This window comes from Callorhinchus milii, unplaced genomic scaffold, assembly GCF_018977255.1.
Source record: "Callorhinchus milii isolate IMCB2004 unplaced genomic scaffold, IMCB_Cmil_1.0 Scaffold13, whole genome shotgun sequence".
NCBI lineage: Eukaryota > Metazoa > Chordata > Chondrichthyes > Chimaeriformes > Callorhinchidae > Callorhinchus > Callorhinchus milii.
Window position 1 is genome coordinate 7,336,766 of NW_024704754.1, and position 18,796 is coordinate 7,355,561.

Consider the following 18,796-nt stretch of genomic DNA (forward strand, 5'->3'; position numbering starts at 1 on the left):
AGTCAATCAGTTGCTGCTGAGCAATATGATCAGACTCCAATCTACAAAATCCTCAAAATACCAGATCAGAGTTTAGTATGCAAGCAACAAATGGGATTCTGCAGATGCCGTTTGTGAGTTGAGGGGAGAAAATATTGCTTCAAACCAAACTCACTGCAACAAAATGGAAGGTCCAAACAATGATCTTACAAAATTTAAATTTAAATTGAATAATTTAACTGTTGCACAACATTAGGGAATTTAAGTTACTGTAAATGTATTTCTATAAATGTGGAGTCCTGTTGCCTCGCAAGCGAGAGAACCTGGGTTCAATTGCCAGGCAGGGCGAAATGTTGGGCAGGTTTCCATACTCCACATGCCTGTTTATCTAGCAGTAAGTAGGAACCCGGGTGTTAGTTGCTTGGTGGATTGCTTTTTCAGGGGTAATAATTCCTTAAAAAAAAATTGGTCACTCAATCCCCTGCTGTCCGCAAATGGCTGCCGTGTTTCGACACAAAATATACAGTCAATTTACTTTACAGTATATTCAGTGAAGTGCTTTGAGACGTCACAAAGACGTCATAAGGCGCTGAATCAAATGCAAGTATTATTCATATACTGGTTTTAAAATTCTACATTGGTGAAACTTGGAAGATGACATGACCTTTAGGCTATTGTTTCTGGTCTTCAAATACCTAACCTTCATCCAAGAAAAAAACAAAGGTTTCCTCCTACATTGTACTATTACAAAACATAGTCATAATTGCATAATGTGGTATTGTATGGTTTCCAAAGGCAACTTAAAGCAAATCTAATGAAGATGAAGATCTACTATAATGTAAAGGAAACGATCATGGGAATACAATCTAGGATTTTAATTTCTTTCCAGAATTGTTATACACCACATTCTTAAAACATTCAATTTTATGCAAACCTTAAAGCTGAACCACATAATTAAAATGTATCCTCAAGTCCACAAAACAAATCATAGAATTATACTGCACAGAAGGAGGCCAATCGGCCATCGTGCCTGTGCTAGCTCTTGAGCTATCCAAATTAATCCCACTCCCCCGCTCTCTCCCCATAGCCTTGCAAATTTGTCCTCCCCATTTCTCTTTGATATGAAGACAAGACAAAACTTAAAATGTGAACCATAGCTTAAATATTAAGCAACTAAGCAAAAACCAGTGGAGAACAAATACAGTACTACATTAAAAAAATCCCTGACACAAATGGTTTCATTCCTAAAACTGAATTCATAATTAAAATCCAATACTCAGGATTTATATAAAAAAATAGAAAAGGGCTACAGTACTTATAAGAAATGTCTGGGTTCATTAACTGTGGACTCATCCAGTGACCACATTTTAACAGGGCACATTACACGGAAAGACTTTTTTTTCCTTTTTCTTAAAAAAATCACAATTTCAAGTGGATCCAATATATCTACACATCAAAAAAGGTTCAGAACATGCATTAAGAATCGCAACTTTTTAAAAAAAAATATCTTTCATTTCTCCACACTGAGTAAACAATGTACAGGTGTTATTTGAGGTTATTTTATGAATGAATTTTTAACATGGCAGATAATCTACTTTCTCACCCATTCATTCCCCGCCCCCCACCCCCACCAAAAAAAAGTATTTTCAATTCAGGACAAGAATGACGCATCAAGTGTCTTTTGTGTTTGGTTGCCTTATGTTGCAGTCCAACAAGTGACAGTGTAGTGGATTTCAGGGGGAAACAGCAGCCAGTACCTTAGTGTCGTCGGGCTAAAAAGTAAAGGAAAAAACAAAAGTTAGAATGTCAGAAACATTAATAATGTAGTTTTCTAGGGAGGGTAAAATTGTTCTAACTTACAATCTAATTGTCTAACATTATCATATTGTAGAGATTTTAAATCCCCAACCGGTAGGATTTTGTAAATCTGTTGCAATGGACATCCAAGTACATTCAAAGTTATTTGAGATGTCTCGAAGATGTGAGAAGGCGCGATATCAAATGCAAGCATTATTATTATTATTTCAGATTTCTGCTGTTTGAAACTTGACCCAGCCACATCTCCCCAAATAAATAACCATTTGGCATTGGAATTGGCATTTTCCAAGGAGGATGAAATCACAACTACTGTTTTTAAGGAATGCCAATGTAATCTTCAGTGAAAATGTCATGTACACATTTGACACACCCAATCATTCTCTCCCTCTCTTGCACATACACACAGAGGGAAGTTAAAATGAAAAGCATTTCAACTTCAGAAAATATATAGAGCTTCTGCTAGCCACATTAGAAACTGCAGAAATAATTTTACCTGTAGGACAAGATTCTGAGTCTGCAACATAAATCTCCTACTTTGTCCCATCCAAGAATAACAAAATTCTATTTTTTAAATGCCAAAGGCTACCCACCCAACACTAATCAGTGAAAGCTTATTTTCTAGTCCTACCACAGAAAGCATCTTGCTTCCAAGACAGCAAGAAGCCACATTTGTAAACAGCATTAATCCCATTAATAGTGCAACACTGACTGCATATTTTCTACGTGCTGGATCGTTGGTCAAAACTGCAGGGGTAAAGATTGCACGGGAAGAAACCTGCACCAAGAGTACAAAATAGTAGCTTCACTGGTTGTTCCAGTTCATAGGACAATCTACAACCAAAAAACGTTGGGGGGGGCAAGCAGCTATAGATTACAGCTACACCTGATACTGGCTTCCACAAATATGGATTTCTGGCAGGAATCACTGGAAGGAGACTTAAAGCAGGAAGCTTGGTTAATTACAGCCTTCTTCCCAGTTCCAGGCTGAGGATGCAAATTCATGTTCACCACCATCCTGATTGAGCCTAGGGCCTTCCTGCTCTGTACAGCTCATCACATGGTGTATTTATCTTATGCAGAATGATGTCCCAACTATTGCAATACTTGGTTATATGAAGCCAGATCCTCCAAATATTTTCTAAATAGTCCCAATTGTAAATTTCATAAATTGATTGAAATAGGTTTTAAATACCTCAAATGCTTGTGATCTGTTAGCAATTTACTAATTGTACTGCTCACTCACATTTAAAAGCCCAAGGAAGCTATGGGGAGTTCTGCAATGGAGTATTCACTAACCACTGTAGCAAAGAATGTGACTAAATCCATTCACCTCACTGATTCAGCAACATGTGACATTTAGTTTTTAACAATTGCAATGGGCTATATAACAGATTAATCTAGGATTTATAAAGCAATGTCCCAGTTCTAGCCTGTTTAAAAAATATGTGCTGAGTGAAACTTCAGTTGAAATTCTCTGACCTAAACATATTAAACACAATCTCAGCTGAAGCTACCCCAGTAACTCAGCAAGTTTATCCAGGACTAACTGAACTATGTAGACTGTCAAGATCTGCATTGAACAGATCTGTGGCAATAAGAATACTGCACATAGCTTCCACAGCCTTGATAAGGGAGCAGGAAAGTCAACCAGGTTTCCCCATTCTGTTGCAATCAAGCAACCATAACCGGAGGCGTGTACGTGCACATGGACATAGACATCAGGCAGCAGTAGGATTGTATTCAGCTGCAAGTGGTCAGATAGCCAGCTAACACTCACCGTAACACTTCACAGTGACAACTGGGCAAAGTACAGGAGGGTGACTTCCATCCAGAGAACTATACCCCATTGGAAGGGGTGGGGAAGAAAGTATGGAATGCCTTCAGGATTGGTGAGTTGAAAAAATCATTAAACCTGCATAAACACTGGAATTGCACAGCCAGCATTTCAGACATGCCCTTTTCTGAAGTGATGGCCTATTCTAATGAAGAGTCATACCTATAAGAGTACTGCACTTAAAGAGTATCCTCCTACCCGTACTCTCCCTGATCCCAACCCCCTGCTCAGGTCCAAATCCCTGACTGTCCAGCGCCTTGAGAAGATCTCCCAATGTGAAAGGCACTATACAAATGCAAGTTGTTGTTGTTGAAGCTCTAGCATCACCTTCAGATGCTGATCGATCTGCCTTTCTGTCCCGATTTCACATTTTTAGTAGCTGACACCACACAAGTTGGCACTCAACATTCAAACTTCCAGATTTAGGCACTTTTCTGCCTCAATCATGGTATCCAGGTATCTCAACTCAAGAGCTGAGTTTTATTGGATTTGATGCTTCACCGATTTGTATTTAAAAGATGATGCAACGTCATGCATGTATGAGGGCAGATGGGCAGAGCTTTGAATGCACCATTACCAGGGAAGCAGATAATCTATTCGACTTCTTAACTCTTTACTACTCAGCTTCGCCCTTAAGTTATATATCAAATGCAAGTATTTATTATTTATTAAGTTTAAAACTCATTGTTGATATCCCTGATATTAATCAATTTGTTGAGTTTCCCCAATTGCCAAATGGGTAAAAGCACCGCTTTGGTGTAATGCAGCACTGAAGCAAACAGACAAGTCATATCTGCACTGAGTTACAGGTGATGGTAAGATTGCTGGAATTGGCATCAGTGCAATGAAATTTCTTCAGCCCCAGTAATGAGTTTGACAATCTTTTAAAAGCCGCAATAAATCTAGTTTGCCATCAATTAGTGTCCAATTAAAATCATTGCAGTTATTAGAAGGGAGATATTTTAAATCTATTGGAAGCAGAGTTAGCAAGCCTGCAACGTCAATACACTCATTCCCACCCAACTGCAGCCTGACCTCATTTCCCAGCATCATATACAGTGGCAGATGGGATAGGCTGACTCTCACATTTGCCAGCTCATCTTAGAGATTAGATTAGTGAGAACTAGATAAAGGATTTTCCCTCCCAATTATGTCAGTAGGAAACATTTAAAACTTTCATAGGAATTTTTAAAATATTAAAATGAATAAAAGTGTACAGCTCCTTCACAGTGCTGGCTTGTATTCTTTTGAGTTATCAAATTTGGGCGACTTCAAATATATAAATTATTTATAAAAATACAGATTCTGAAAAAGTTCTGACACTGCACATATTTCACAGGTTCACCAAGTTTAATCAGGTAATTTTCATAGTATTTTACAAGAAAAATCAAAGAGATGACATTTACCACTGCATCGCTAATAAAAAAACATTAACTCTGGTCCATTCAGGGAACACCTGTTTTTATTAAATTCAGGAATTCATCATCAAGTAGATCCAAACAAAAAAGAACTTTGTTAGAAGAGGTCGAATATTTCAGCATCGTGAACGTTTGGTGTGCTTTTTTTTAGAAGATGCGGGAATTTAACTTGCAAGAGAAAAAAAATTACAAACAGTGCAGAAACAAACTACATAACTCACAAGGATTGTGGCAAAATGCAAATTTCCTGCAATATTTAGAATAAAGAGCCTTTGGAAATACAAAAGATGTGAATATTTTAACAGTCAACATTTATTTTTATATCTGTTTCAATCTCATACTGTAATTCCACCATGATGGCTGGTGGTCTGTTAACATACAAGCATTTCTGTTTTTTCAGCCCCTTAAACAATTATTTTACAAATCTCAGTATGAACTTTCTGTGAAATAATATTCTGCCATAATAATATTCTATAGAGGATTCACATTAAGAATCAGTAATTTACAGAAACAAACCACAAAAAAACACTCTAGGGTTCAAGGCACCAATGGTTTATTTCCTGTAAACCACTGGTTCCCAAACCATGTTCTGTTTACACAACTAAATTGATTAAAGACAGATTTAGTTGCTTTTAAAATATTTGTCATCAGTTTTAGGCAGACTAATGCTTGTGTAGCTATAGGCCGCAGAAATTATTATGCTGAAGTCACACAATAGACAAGACGGTGATGCCCCGGGTAAACATGGGTGGCAGAGGTGATGTGCAGGGAGAGGTTGTAAGAGGAGGGAGGGGAAGAGAGCAGGAGGGGGTGAAGTAGAGGTTGAAATTGCCAAGGATGAGGAGCTATTCAGAGCAGAGGGAAAGGAAGGATAGGAGGGTGCAGATGGCATTACATAACCATACTCTGAATGCCAAAATAGCTTTCTTCAGTACAAGACCACATTGGAAATAATCAAACTGGATATCAGCTGCATAATATTTCTTTGTATCAAGTCTTTCCAACAGTTCTATGTTCCAATTGGTCTTCCTTTTTATTAGCAGAAAAGTTTCAATAAAAAATATTTAAAAAAATATAAACTGCAATAAATAAAATCATGGTTTCAACATGTTGGCAGCTTGGTAGCCAGAATTTAACCTGCTTTCCTCTGGTGGGCACTAAGGAACAGAAAATCCAACTTGGTCCTTTCAAACACTCCTACTAAAGATACAGATGCCAGGAATTTAGAAATGGATTTCTAATCTACACACTTCCCATGCCAAACAAATGGGTTAACCAGTGGCAAGTACCCCATTCCCAAAGGGTTACCTCCCCTACACAGACAGTTATGGTGAAAGTATGTAGGACACCTGGTTCTATAAAATTAGGTACTTCATTTGGCGTACTTTGACTGTCTTGGTCAAATTCCTTCCCTAAATCCAGGACTAATGAAGTATGATAAAATGAAATATTACAAATTATTTTGATAGTGGCTTAATGAAAGCCAGTAGTCAACCTCATTTTATACTAATACTGTCTTCTGATGTCCAATTAGTAGGCCAATCAGCCTAATTAGAGGTTTTGGAAATAGTCATACATGTTTAAAGCTGGGCATCAATTTAGTGGAACCCCGGGCAGTTGACTTGCCTACCTTCTTTGATGTTTTCATGTTTCAAACTGTGTCAGCAGGGACCGCACCTCAGGTGTCAGCTGCTTTGCAGCCTTGGCTGCCTCTGTGATGGCCTTACGGTAAAGACCTTTTCTCTTCTTGTTAAACCGTGACTGGAAGTTTTCTAAAAATGGGGAGACTTGAGAAAGAGCCAGGAAAGAAGTTGTTGGGGACCCAAACCATGAAATTCTGGCCTCCTGCCTTACTAAAAGGCCATTATCTTTCCGGCTAACAGTTATAGTAAGGATGCGGGCCGGCCACCAGGGGAAGCCGTAAATCTTGGCCCAAACAATGTCCCCTACACATATGGTCTTGCCATCTGCAGTCACACATTTAGAGACATTTTTGGTAAAGATTTTCACTTTCAAGGAATTATTGAGTTTTTTCTCTTCTTTTGAGGAGGAAGAAGAGGAGGAAGGTACATGCATGCTGCCTGGAGGAAAGTCAAACGTTTCAGTAGAACTACATTCTGAGTTGGAGGATTTTAGATCATCTGCGCTATCACTACTACAAACTGAAAAGGTGGAAGAGTCAGATTTATTTTGACTGTAGGTCATATAAACAGTTATATTGCCTCTGCTGCCCCTTTTCCCCAACTGCTTTTCATCCTGCTCACAAGGCCATTTTATTTCCCTGGTGTCTTTATTCTCATCAGTGGTGGACTGTTCCAACCCTTTTGTGGGACTATCTTTTTCAGAAGGCTGCTCACCTGCTGAACGGGAGGAGGTGCAGCTAGGCGGTGATTTGGAGGCTGTCTTGTAGTTGCGTACTCTCTCAAGTTCAGCCTTGTAAGCAGCATCATTTTCTTCATTCCTGTATCGTTGCGGCTTTAAGCGAATCCGCGGAGGAAGAGAGCCAGAATTTGTGGTTTGAAAGCGCCGTGTGAAATGAACTTTTGGAATGGTATTACCGGAAGAGGTAACTTCCCGCTGCCGTTTCCTTTGGACTTTCTCTTTGGCCATTTTCAACACTTCCCTGGCTTTCATGTGTTCTGCATTCTTATTATGCAGTACTTTTTTAGGATTCAACTGCACTTTAGAATTGTGTCCTTGAGACATTTTAACTACTTTGCCCTTGCCAGGAGGCAGATTTGGAATTTTGATAATAGCATTTCGCTTGTGGCTATCACACAAGGTTTTCCCTTCCACTTTCTGGTCTGTTTTCAGTCTTTTGGACACGGTGGGCATACTATCATTTTTCCGTTTCTTGTTATCTTCATTTCGAGTAGAGTCGTTTGTGCTGCCACCCCTTTTCATTTCTTTTTTGTCTGTAGCAATGCTATTTTTGCAGCGGTCACATAGCACCTGCCTTGGTCTAAGTTTAATAGAGTTCATTATGGAAGTAGACTCTTCTCGATACATTTTCCGCTTAGGTCGCTTAATCTTTCTTGGAGGGGGTTGAGGTATAGACTGGTTATATGTATCTCTGATAAACAGAGGAGGAGGATAGGGCACCCCGTCATAAAATAATGGTGCAGGTGTAGTCCACAGGCTTTCAGCCACACTAGCTTCTGTGGTGGGTACCTGAGATGGCTCTTCACAGCAAGTACCTGGAGGTTTAGAACTCTGCTGGAATGGATCATGCTGAAGATGCAGCCAGTCAGCTTTATTCTTGTATTCCCTTTTTGGCAGCACAGTCACAGGAATTCCATATGGACCAAACCTGAAAAGATATAGCACAAATTTGTGTTCCTTCGTTCTTAAGCAAGGTTTAATTTTTTTTTTGCTCTGACCTTGCAACAGTAAACCATGCTCATTACTCCTCAATAACCCGTATTCCCCAATAGCATTTATAGTGATCTGGGGTCAATCCAGAATAATTTCAATGCAAATAAAAATCCCTAGATCTATGAACACTAACACTGCTCACTCCAGGGACATAATCATCTATGCTGGACAAGAGGAAGAAATGGGAAAAAAAGTCAACTCTACACAAGTTGATATCCTGTAGTTGTCTGCAATTTACACCCAACGAAGCCAGGTACTTAATCCATCATTGGTTGATGATCGGTTTCTATCAAGAAAGGGTGTGTAAATTTATTTGCCTTTGCAAAAGGTAACCGATTTTTCGAGTATAAAATGAGTGATGCAAATCAATGACTCACTTCTGAAAAAATTGGTTCTTTATAATTTATAAAGCACATGTGACTCTGGCACACTGTGATTACTACCTATCATAAGATGTACAAAACCATTGCCTTCATTTACACAGGTAATCTAGACTTCCATTCAGGTAAGCCTTTATATTGAACTATGATTGGCAATTACATATCCAAAGTTGAGCGGCATCAATGAACATATCAGTAATTGTGGCAATGCTTAAGTAATTACACATTTACAGAAGTGATTTTGCAAGACAGTTAGCTCAATTCAAGGTGTCCATACATTAATTTCACTGAACACTTTGGAAACTAATAATAGTTTAAAATAGAGCATCAAGGAAGAAATTTATTTATCTCGGAAATCCAGATTTAAGAGTATGCAATTGGTTTAGAAAAATGTGGGCATCTAATTTTTCCAACAGCGGAAAACAAGATTGTGCAATACCAGACAATGACTTCTGGGAAGACCCTAAGGGGGGGGGGGCGGGGGGAACACTATTATACCTTTCATACTCTAACCGATTTCTTCACCAAATAGCTATCTATTGAATTTGCTGAAGCAATATGCCTCCATTATCTCCTTGGGATAGTTCATTCCAGACATGCCATTCTCTGAAATTAAACCAAAATGGTCTTCTCACCTTCCATCTTGTAAACCCTATAGGATCTCTAATACTTCAATAAGTGCTTCCCTGAGCCATCTCTTCTCCAGTGTTATTATTCACAGCTTCCTTGTTATTCATGTGCCTAATTCCAGCTAACGATTGTAATGCCCTACACTGCATCGTTTCCAATGTCAAGATGCCCAACTGGGCTGAATCAGTGCACAGACATCAGCTTGGCTCAGTGCGCAACATTCTTGTCTCCAGGTCAGAAGGTTACAAATTCAAGCTGCACCTCCAGACAAACTCAAGTCAAAGCTAATACTACAGTGCAGTAATGGGGGGTTGCAACATTATCACAGAAGTCATCTTTTGGATAAGACATTCAACTGTAGTCCCATCTCTTGGAAGTATGGACATAAAGATCCAACGAATCTATTCAAACAGAATGGAATTTCTCCTGATTTTCTGGTCAACAATCCTCCGTACACTCCATGGTTGCTTGTGTCACTTTGTCATATATGGCTCCAGTGATGGCCTACAAAAGCAGTCCCTATACTTCTCATCAATTACCTCTGAAGCATTTGATAGTAATTATCTATAAAATACTTAAGACATAATGTGCTATAAAAGTTTTCTATTTCTTTAATAATCTGGCTTTACAAATCCATCTGAAATATCACTGATGTTTGGGGAAACAGCAACCTCTCTGTAGAATCATGAATAAAATCAACAAGTGATTAATATCTCAACAAGTCAGACCAACTGCATTATTGTAGAGCGAACATCATGAGATTATGGATCTTCATAAGTATATAAGTCTTCATAATACATAAGTATTAGTACTTATAAACCTGGTGTATCAGATTCCTCCACCCTCTGGATTGAAAACAGGTCCTCTGATCCTGATAGTATTCCTATTCTCAAACAATGTGCCTCTGAACTTGTCCCTGTCCTTTATGCACTTTCTTCAGCTTCTTCAATTACACTACCTTTCCTTCTTGGATAAGTGTAGTGTTCCTCTATCACTAAAATTGTCAAATTATCCTTTACTTCAAACATTCGAGTTTAATCCACAATTGCCAGTAATCTTCTTTGGCATGACTCTGCACAGGGAGTCCATTTTCCTGCCAAAGTAACATCTAAACCCGAGCTCTTTAAACACATGGGCATTCATTTATCATTCTCTTTGGGTATTTCCAAAGCCTTCCACAGGGAATGGCACTGTGCACTTCATAATCTACACAGATTATGATCTTGTGATCTTCCTATGAAGTTATGCACATGGCTATCTAGTATCATCTCAAATCAGAATGTGCTGTATTTGATTGTTCACTTTCAGACTATTCTCCATCGATTAAGAGGTTGTCCACCAATCTATCCTCTTCAAATTAGTTTTTTCTCCATATTCAATGACACATCCACTAAACAAGGTGTGATAGATATCTCAACAAGTCTGACCAACTGCATAATTGAAGGACAAATATGGTCATGGTTAGTCCCATAAGTATAAGTACCTATAAACCTCCAACAAAATCCACTCCATATGCATTAATTTATTTCAAATCACTTCCTTTCGGTGGAAACAGCTTTCATTTTTCTCCCAGCGCAATAACTGAATTACTACTCTTTAATGGCATCAATGCCTATTGATGAGATAATGAAAATCTGAATTTTAATTCCTTAGATACAGCTAATAGACATTAAACCGACAACTATCACATCTACTTGTGGTTTACTTCAATCAATGTCTCACCTAACAAAAAAAATCTTGGGTCTCATTACCTCATGATGTGCCAGTCTCTCCATTGCCAAAATAGATTCCAGGAAGTTTGGCTCACTCTTCTCTCAATTACATAACTCATTACAAAACCGAAATGTATCCAAAAGTTGAATATTGCTTTTATCTACCGGACTCCCTTCTAGCATCTTTCATATATTTTTCTGGGCAGAATGCAAGAGAGCGCTTGATCCTTCTCTCAGCTCTGGTCTGTGTATGATTATTGCTTTTCTCAACCTCGCTCTTACTCTAGCAATTCAAAATACACCTTTACGAATCATTCACGCATCCTGTGATGAAATTGAAGCTTATTGCATGGTCTTCACCAGTGTGGAACTACTTACATCCTTCAATCTGTTCTTCCTCATACACCGTTTGAAAGCCAAACAGGATAACACCTTAACATTTCTTCTGGGCCTTTTCTGTTTTCAATCTTAGTCATGTATTACAATATGCACCATGCCTCATCACCGCAGTTTCTCAATTTTAAAATGTTTTCTCTAATTTTGTTAAACTATACTGAGGTCATGAAAGTTGGATTCTGATCTTTCTTCCCCATTCTCTGCATGAAGTTCTCAAAAGATAGTATGCTGCTGAGTATTTAACAACCTCAAATTTGCCCTTAAAATATGCGGTCAATTCACTTTACAGTATATTCTGTGAAGCATTTGAGACGTCTCAAAGACGTGATAAGTAGCTATATTAAATGCAAGCATTATTATTATTTATTATTATTATCATTGCTTATTCCTTCCCAATTCCCAGCTGTATAACTGATCCATGTTTCGACTCTAAACATCAAGAATGTGTGCATTGCTCTGTGAGGGGTTAATTTAAGCACATTTTATTGTTCTGCTTCAAAGGAATAAGTGTACCAATCACTGATTGGAATTATACTTAACAATCCTTGCATTCCGTATAGTGCCTTATCGTGTTGTTGAGACATCTCAACCCTTCACAGATGTTTACTGTGAAGTGACTATTTGTAGGCAAATAGGGCAGCCAATTTAATCTTATCTAATGAGAACCTACATAACATTAGTTTGGTTTAAAAATATTCCACTAGTCTTCTCTTTCATATATCATTCCACAGTTGAAACATACCAGCTAATGTACATTAAGTACAAGTAACACAATTTTGAGTTCCACTCGGGGAAATATTTTCTCTGCAATAAATTCCCCCACCTACACTAAACTACCAATGAAATTTACATTGGAAAGTTTCAGTTTAAAACTTGCTCACTGTCCTTAGTACTCAATTTTAAAATGAATTGAACTTCACAAAGTATAGCTGGTAAACTTTAGTTACAAATAGAAATGTAATGATAAAAGCTAGAACTCCTACTCAACAGTTGTTAAACCGAATATAAGCATCATGTGTGTGATGGGCACGCACACATATTATTTGTATAGGTATTATTGGGCCTACAAAATAATCACTACATTTATATATGCATTTGCCAGTAAGTTCTGTGAAGCACTGAGATTCCCCACCATGTGACATGAAAATCACAATAGCAAATGCAAGGTTTATTACACGAATACTCATTTTTCATTTTTAATATAAATTAATGGAGGGTTAATTAGGTTTACATTAACACAGATTGGACCGACAACACATTGATTGACCTACACTCTCAAATAAGAAGGTTCTTGCTCATTACAATTCTTTACAAACCTCCAACCTCCCATGCGAAAAATCTATTTTTTTTATTACATCTTTGAAACAATTTCCTTCAGGTACTGCCCCGTGCTTCATTGCAAACCTGTATTCATACCCATTCATAGAAGTAAAAAAGCAGAGGTCTATGAATACATTAATCGGCTCACATTTATTATACAAGTTGCATAAATCAATATTGAGTATCTTTTCAGAATCCTATGTATCCGGCACATTATGGCCTTTCTGACTTAACTGTCCTCCAGAAGTGGCAGCAAGTGCTGTAAACCACACACTTTGGCTACCCTTCTCACTCCATTGGCCGATGAAACCAATCCAAATGATAAGTAGAGAGGTTTTAAAATGAGATTTCATCAGGAAAGCAAGTCCTATGAAGCATGATTAATATGGTGACAAAATAATGGCTGCTTATGTTTTAAATGAGTAATGCTATTGTGAAGTCAATACAATGTTGTAACTAAACTTGGGAGCTTTATATTGTCCAAACTATGACAGTGCTTCAATTCACCCCTGAACACAATCCGCTTTTCATAAACATAATATAGATGCCTTTCACTGGAGTTTTACCTGCCCTCTACTTTTTGTAGCCATATGTGGCAGATCAACAATATGGCAGATAACTATCTATCTATTTTACAAAAGTGTTTTATAACGATTTGACAGTCAACCAAGGGTATAATAATGGGGTTAGCTTCAATCTTTTGTCTCCCTCCCAGGTCTCCTGGCATGCAAGCATGAGCACCACTCCTGTAGAAAAAAAAATGTCAGGGAACATAACTTGGGAGACAAGGCCAACCCAGGGTCCTCTGCAATGCAAAACTAGTTTGTTTTGCCCATTTCACACCAGCTGGGACTGCCCCATGGACAGAACCATTTCCCAACTCTCTCTGCAAGAGCAGTAAACATCAGGAGGTCACATGTGGAGTGACTCGGAGGCTCATCAAGAAGTCAAAAGGAGAGAACTCAAAAGCACATGGTCAAGCCAGGATAAAGGTGGACTTCGATGGGAGGCCAGAATACACCCTAGAAAAAGCACAGGAGACCTTTAGTGCATATTGTGCACATAGGCACATGGTTAGAGGTTTGTTTTTGAGAAAACAGTATATTCTATACCACTGAAACATTTTTGCAGATGTATATTATAATACATCTGAAGTGGGTAGAAATTTGTCATTTAACCTAACTAGTAAACATATATGTGGAGTGCTAAATACACATCACTGAAAACACATGTTTATGGTTTTTATTTTGATACATTCTGTTCATTACATCCACATACATCAATAACTGCTCCTTAAAATCTGCAAACAGGAAAATGTAAGCTCATACTAAACAGGATGAACAAATCCATGAATTTGAATGAACATCAAGCATTTCAGAACACAAAATACTTTTAAATTTAAAATAAGTTATACAAATATACATATGACACCCAATATAAAAGTTAGCAACAGTGAGCAACAAAAATGTTCAAAAATTTTAGTAGTGCCTGCGAATAAAAGATTTTTAGGGAAGGAAGGTGGGTGGGGTGGAAGAAAAAGCACTGTAGTTACTTTTACTGGATCCAATTTTTTTTGTGGTGGTGGGGGGTGGAAGAGATAAAGTGAAGCACCAGCCAACAAGCAACAAGAATAGAAATTTATGTCCCCCCCAAAAAAACAAATAAATTGAATATTTTAATTTTTTTTTAGAAAATCAGTGTTCCATTCGCTTTCCCCTCTGTGAGTGTGTGTCTGTGTCTCTCTCTAAACAGAAAAACTTGTCTAACAGCAGCCCGGCGATGTTCTGGGCGATGTTGGAGGCTGGGGTGGGGGTGGGGGGAGGCGGCAGGGAGGGAGGGAGGGAGGAGGGAGGGAGGCAGTGAGAGGCAGGCAGGCAGGCAGGCAGGCAGGGCGCCGAGCCTGTCTGCCTGCTGTCTTCCCGTGGGCCGTCAAGGCGCCCTGTCCTGCCTCGCCCTCTGCGCAACCACCCAGCGTCCCAACAGCGATCTCACACCCTCCTCCATATATATATATATATATATATATATAGCGCCCCTTTTTTAACGCGCGGAAATATATATTTTAAACCTATTTTTTTTCCTCCTTCTCTCCCTCTATCGCCCGCTCGTTACCTTCTAGAAACGTCCATTAAAACCCCTGAGAAGAGTTTCTCCTCGAAGCGCAGGGAGACCACCAGCGCGTCCTCGATGATGTGATCCACTGTGACCCTCACTTCGGAGCCCACTCGCAGTTTCACCGCGGCGACGTCAACCGCCGCCGCCGCCATTTTGCCTCCTTCTCTCTCCCTCTCCCCGCCCGAGAGCCGCCACGCTCCGCGCCGCCGCTCTCCGGCCTGGCCCTGGTTTGGGGGAGGGGAGAAAAAAGGGGCGTTCACACACTCTTCATTCGCCGGCTCTACCTATCGCTCAATCCCCTTCCGCCGCCTTATTGGCGCAGGCGCGCAACCCCGCTTCCGCGCCCCATGATTGGCCGAGCCGGGTGTCGATCACATGACGCGCGGACGGCTGCGCCGCTCGATTTGTCAGAATAGCTGTCTGTCACGCCATAGGGGCGGGATCGTTGTTATTATTACTCCCCCCTGCGCCGGGTTCTGATTGGACCCTGAGCTGTCAATCATCCATATCCAGGCCGCAGCTCAGAGGACCCGCCGAGCTGTCCATCACTAGATGTTCGCTGCTCATGGATCAGTGGGTGGGCTGCTTTGCAAGTTGACTGGAGATTGAGTGCATCTTGCAATTAGAAGGTGCAGCATAAATCATTGCAAGACGCATTGTTTCAAAAACACAATCTATACAGAGATTTCTGCTAATAGTTATAGCAATACTGCAAACTGGTTATTAAGTTACTTGTCCACGTGGTTGAATAAAGCTGGGGGAGTGGGATTGTTCTGGATAGCTCTGTCCAAATGGCCTCTTTCTGTGCTGTATAATTCTATGATAATATCTTACATTTAGTACAACACCTTTCACAATCTCAAAGTTGTACAGTAAAGTGCACTAACTCTGTATTGTGTAGGCAAATGCAGCAGCTTATTTGCACACAGCAATATCCCACAAACAGCTTGAGGAATTATTGACGAAGTGTGTGTCTGTGACTTATTGCCTTCTCTTTTAAAATTGTGCCATGAGACAGTTAACATCCACCCGAACAGGCTGACAGTTTAAAATCTCATCTAAAGGATGGCACCATCAGACTATGCAGCTCTCCCCAGCACTGTATTGGGAGTGTCAGCCTAGACCAGCGTTGTCCAACAGGCGGCCCATGGGCCGCATCTGGCCCAGCGGGTGATTTTATCCCCGAGACCATTTCCAACATCCCAACTTCCTCTCCCTCCTTCCCTGGTGAACGTCTTCCCAGGGCAGCAGCAGGAGCCGGTGGTTGGGAGGACGCAGCGCGGCGAGTGGAATTAATATCAGTCGTTACCTCAGTCTGTCAGGAAGGCAAGCACATCTCTTACCAACCATGTCTTTGGCAACCGCCGGCCCCTGCCACTGCAGATAGTGATTGCTGTGTGGCTGATTGGGAGAGAGAGGGATTGAGAGGGGGTGAGGTGTAAGAAAGGGGAGTGAGAAAGAGACTGTGAGAGAGCAGAGAGTGCGTGTGAGAGGGGGACAGTGTGAGAGAGAGTGAGGGTGGAGGGAGTGAATGTGAGGGAGAGAGGAAAAGAAAGAAACAGAGAGAGGGGGGGAACTTGAGAGAGAGTGATTGACACAGAGTGATTGACAGATAGTTTGAGAGCGGATAGAGAGAGTGTCTGGAAGAGAGGAGGAGAGGGTGAAGAGAATGATTAAGAGTGGGGGTGGAGTGTGAGAGGGAAGTGAGATGGTGTGAGAAGGGAAGTGAAAGAGTAATTGAGAGACAGTGTGTGAGAGGAGAGGGGGTAGAGAGAGAGTGATTGAGGGAGAGAGAAACAAAAAGAGTGAGAGAGCAGAGAGAGAGAGAGGAGAATTGAGGGCAGTGTTTCATGGTTCACTGTCAAGACAGATGATTGGAGATTCCCTCAACCACTGTGGTGGGGACCGAGGACAGACACTGAGTGACGTGCAGTTTCCTCACAGAAAGCTCCCTCTTTCCATAGTGAAAACCTCCTCTATGTCCTTCATTCCATCTCTCTCCACACCCTATCTCTGCAACCTCCCAACCTGGCCGTTCCCTTTGCCCAGCAAACAGCAGCTTGCTTCATATCCCCCCCAATCCATTTGCCATCCTATTTTGACCCTGCTCTCTGGAGTTCCATTCCTGGATCCCTCTGACGCACTCCCTCCCTCACCTCTTTCAATGCTTTTGGTCATCTTTTTCCCTCCCCATCCCACCTCTCTCGGCGCCCAGCTTAGGTGTCCAGCCAACAGTGCCAAAATGTCCTTCCAACATGAAAAAGGTACCGTGTATATGTTGTTATGTTTCTGGAAGGGAAACCCAAAATATTGCTTTCTTAAATAAGGAATTTGGCCCCCAGCAGCCAAATTCCTGGACCACCCTGGCCTAGAGCATGCAAGTCCAAAGTTCTGGCATGGGGCTTGAACTAACAACCTTCTGACTCAGAGAAAAGAGTGTTAACAACTGAGCCCGGCTGAGTCACAAGCTGATGCATAGGTTCATGATGCCAGCTCAGTTATTGTCAGACGAGTAACAAAAGGAAATGTTATTCGGTCTGATAGCAAGGTGGGAGAAAATATGCATTCCAGCAGCGTGAAAATTAAGTCTTTGACTCCGAACATTGGGTATCCTAGGAATTCAAAAGTTTTTGCAACTAATGCTGTTCAAGTCAAATATCTCTGTTGTTGTTATTATTGTTGTTGTATTTCTTACTACCAATTGTATAGATCCACTGTAAAACAAGAATAACATTCATGGAACTATTTAGTTATGAGTGTCCCAGGGAGGCGTGGAGTTATATAGCTTAATGGTTAGAGCACTTGCCTCGCAAGCAAGAGGACCTGGGTTTGATTCCCAACAACAACAACAAGATTCCATTTATAAAGCGCCTTTCACGTCAGGAGGACGTCCCAAGGCGCTGCACAGTTGGGTCAGGACCCGAGCAGGGGGGAAATGGTCAGGGTGAGGGGAGGGAAGGGAGGGAGCGAGGAGGGGGGAAATGGTCAGGGTGAGGGAAGGGAAGGGAGGGAGCGAGGAGGGGGGAAATGGTCAGGGTGAGGGGAGGGAAGGGAGGGAGCGAGGAGGGGGAAGAGAGTCGAGAAGGGAGCTGAAGGCTCGGTCAAAGAGAAAGGTTTTGAGACCGGCCTTGAAGGAGGAGAGGGAGGAAGCAAGGCGAAGGCACTGGGAAAGTTTCCTTACTCCACAGACATGCCTTGGTTTACCTAGCAGTAAGTAGGAACCTGGTTGTTAGTCGATTGGCGAAACGTTTTTCTGGGGGTAATAATCCCTCCAAAATAAATTTATAAATAATAATAATAATTTAGTCATTCAATCCACGACTGTTTGTGGGACACTGCTGTGTTTCACCCACAAAATATAATGTCAATTAACTTTATAGTATATCTTGTGAAGTGCTTGAGACGTCTCAAAGACGTGATGAGTCTCCATATCAAATGCAGAGATTATTATTATTATGAGTTAAATTCCAAAAGATATTAATTCAGTGAATATTCGGTTACAAGCTGAGCAAGACAAAAGGCAGTACCCTACTCTTTGCTTCATTCATAAAATAACTTGTTAGATGTCCAATTCCTGGTTATCTGCTGAATGAACACTCCAAATGTGAACATGTGAGTCCTGTAGCTCAGTGGTTAGAGCACTCGCTTTGCAAGTGGGAGACCTGAGTTCAATTCCAGGCAGAGGGCGAAACCTTGGGCAAGTTTCCTTACTCCACACAGAGCCTAATAATAATCCCTCCAAAACCCCAAACAATAATAAATTTGTCATTTTCAATCTACGACTGTTTGTGGGACATTGCTATGCGCAATTGGCTGCCG

General features: G+C 40.6%; 1 protein-coding gene across 2 annotated transcripts; it reads right to left on the reverse strand.

Annotated features, from left to right (window-relative positions):
* Positions 1-1,667: 1,667 nt before the first annotated feature.
* pwwp2a (PWWP domain containing 2A) lies at positions 1,668-16,352 on the reverse strand. 2 transcript variants are annotated; one of them, XM_007905562.1, is made up of 4 exons: positions 16,325-16,352; positions 14,975-15,201; positions 7,407-8,359; positions 1,668-1,751 (listed from the first exon to the last, which is right to left on the reverse strand). In XM_007905562.1, exons 1-4 carry the CDS (start codon positions 16,325-16,327, stop codon positions 1,738-1,740), a joined length of 1,197 nt encoding a protein of 398 aa, XP_007903753.1. In that variant the 5' UTR covers positions 16,328-16,352; the 3' UTR covers positions 1,668-1,737. The 2 variants fall into 2 exon arrangements, with proteins under 2 accessions (XP_007903753.1, XP_007903752.1); XM_007905561.1 differs by having other exon boundaries at positions 1,690-1,751; positions 6,680-8,359.
* Positions 16,353-18,796: the final 2,444 nt, after the last annotated feature.

Excerpts from the sequence above, each read along its gene's own strand:
- pwwp2a (XM_007905561.1), bottom strand. Across the intron at positions 8,360-14,974 it reads TTAATGGACGTTTCTAGAAG|GTTTGGTCCATATGGAATTC; the intron begins GTAACGAGCGGG and ends ATATCTTTTCAG.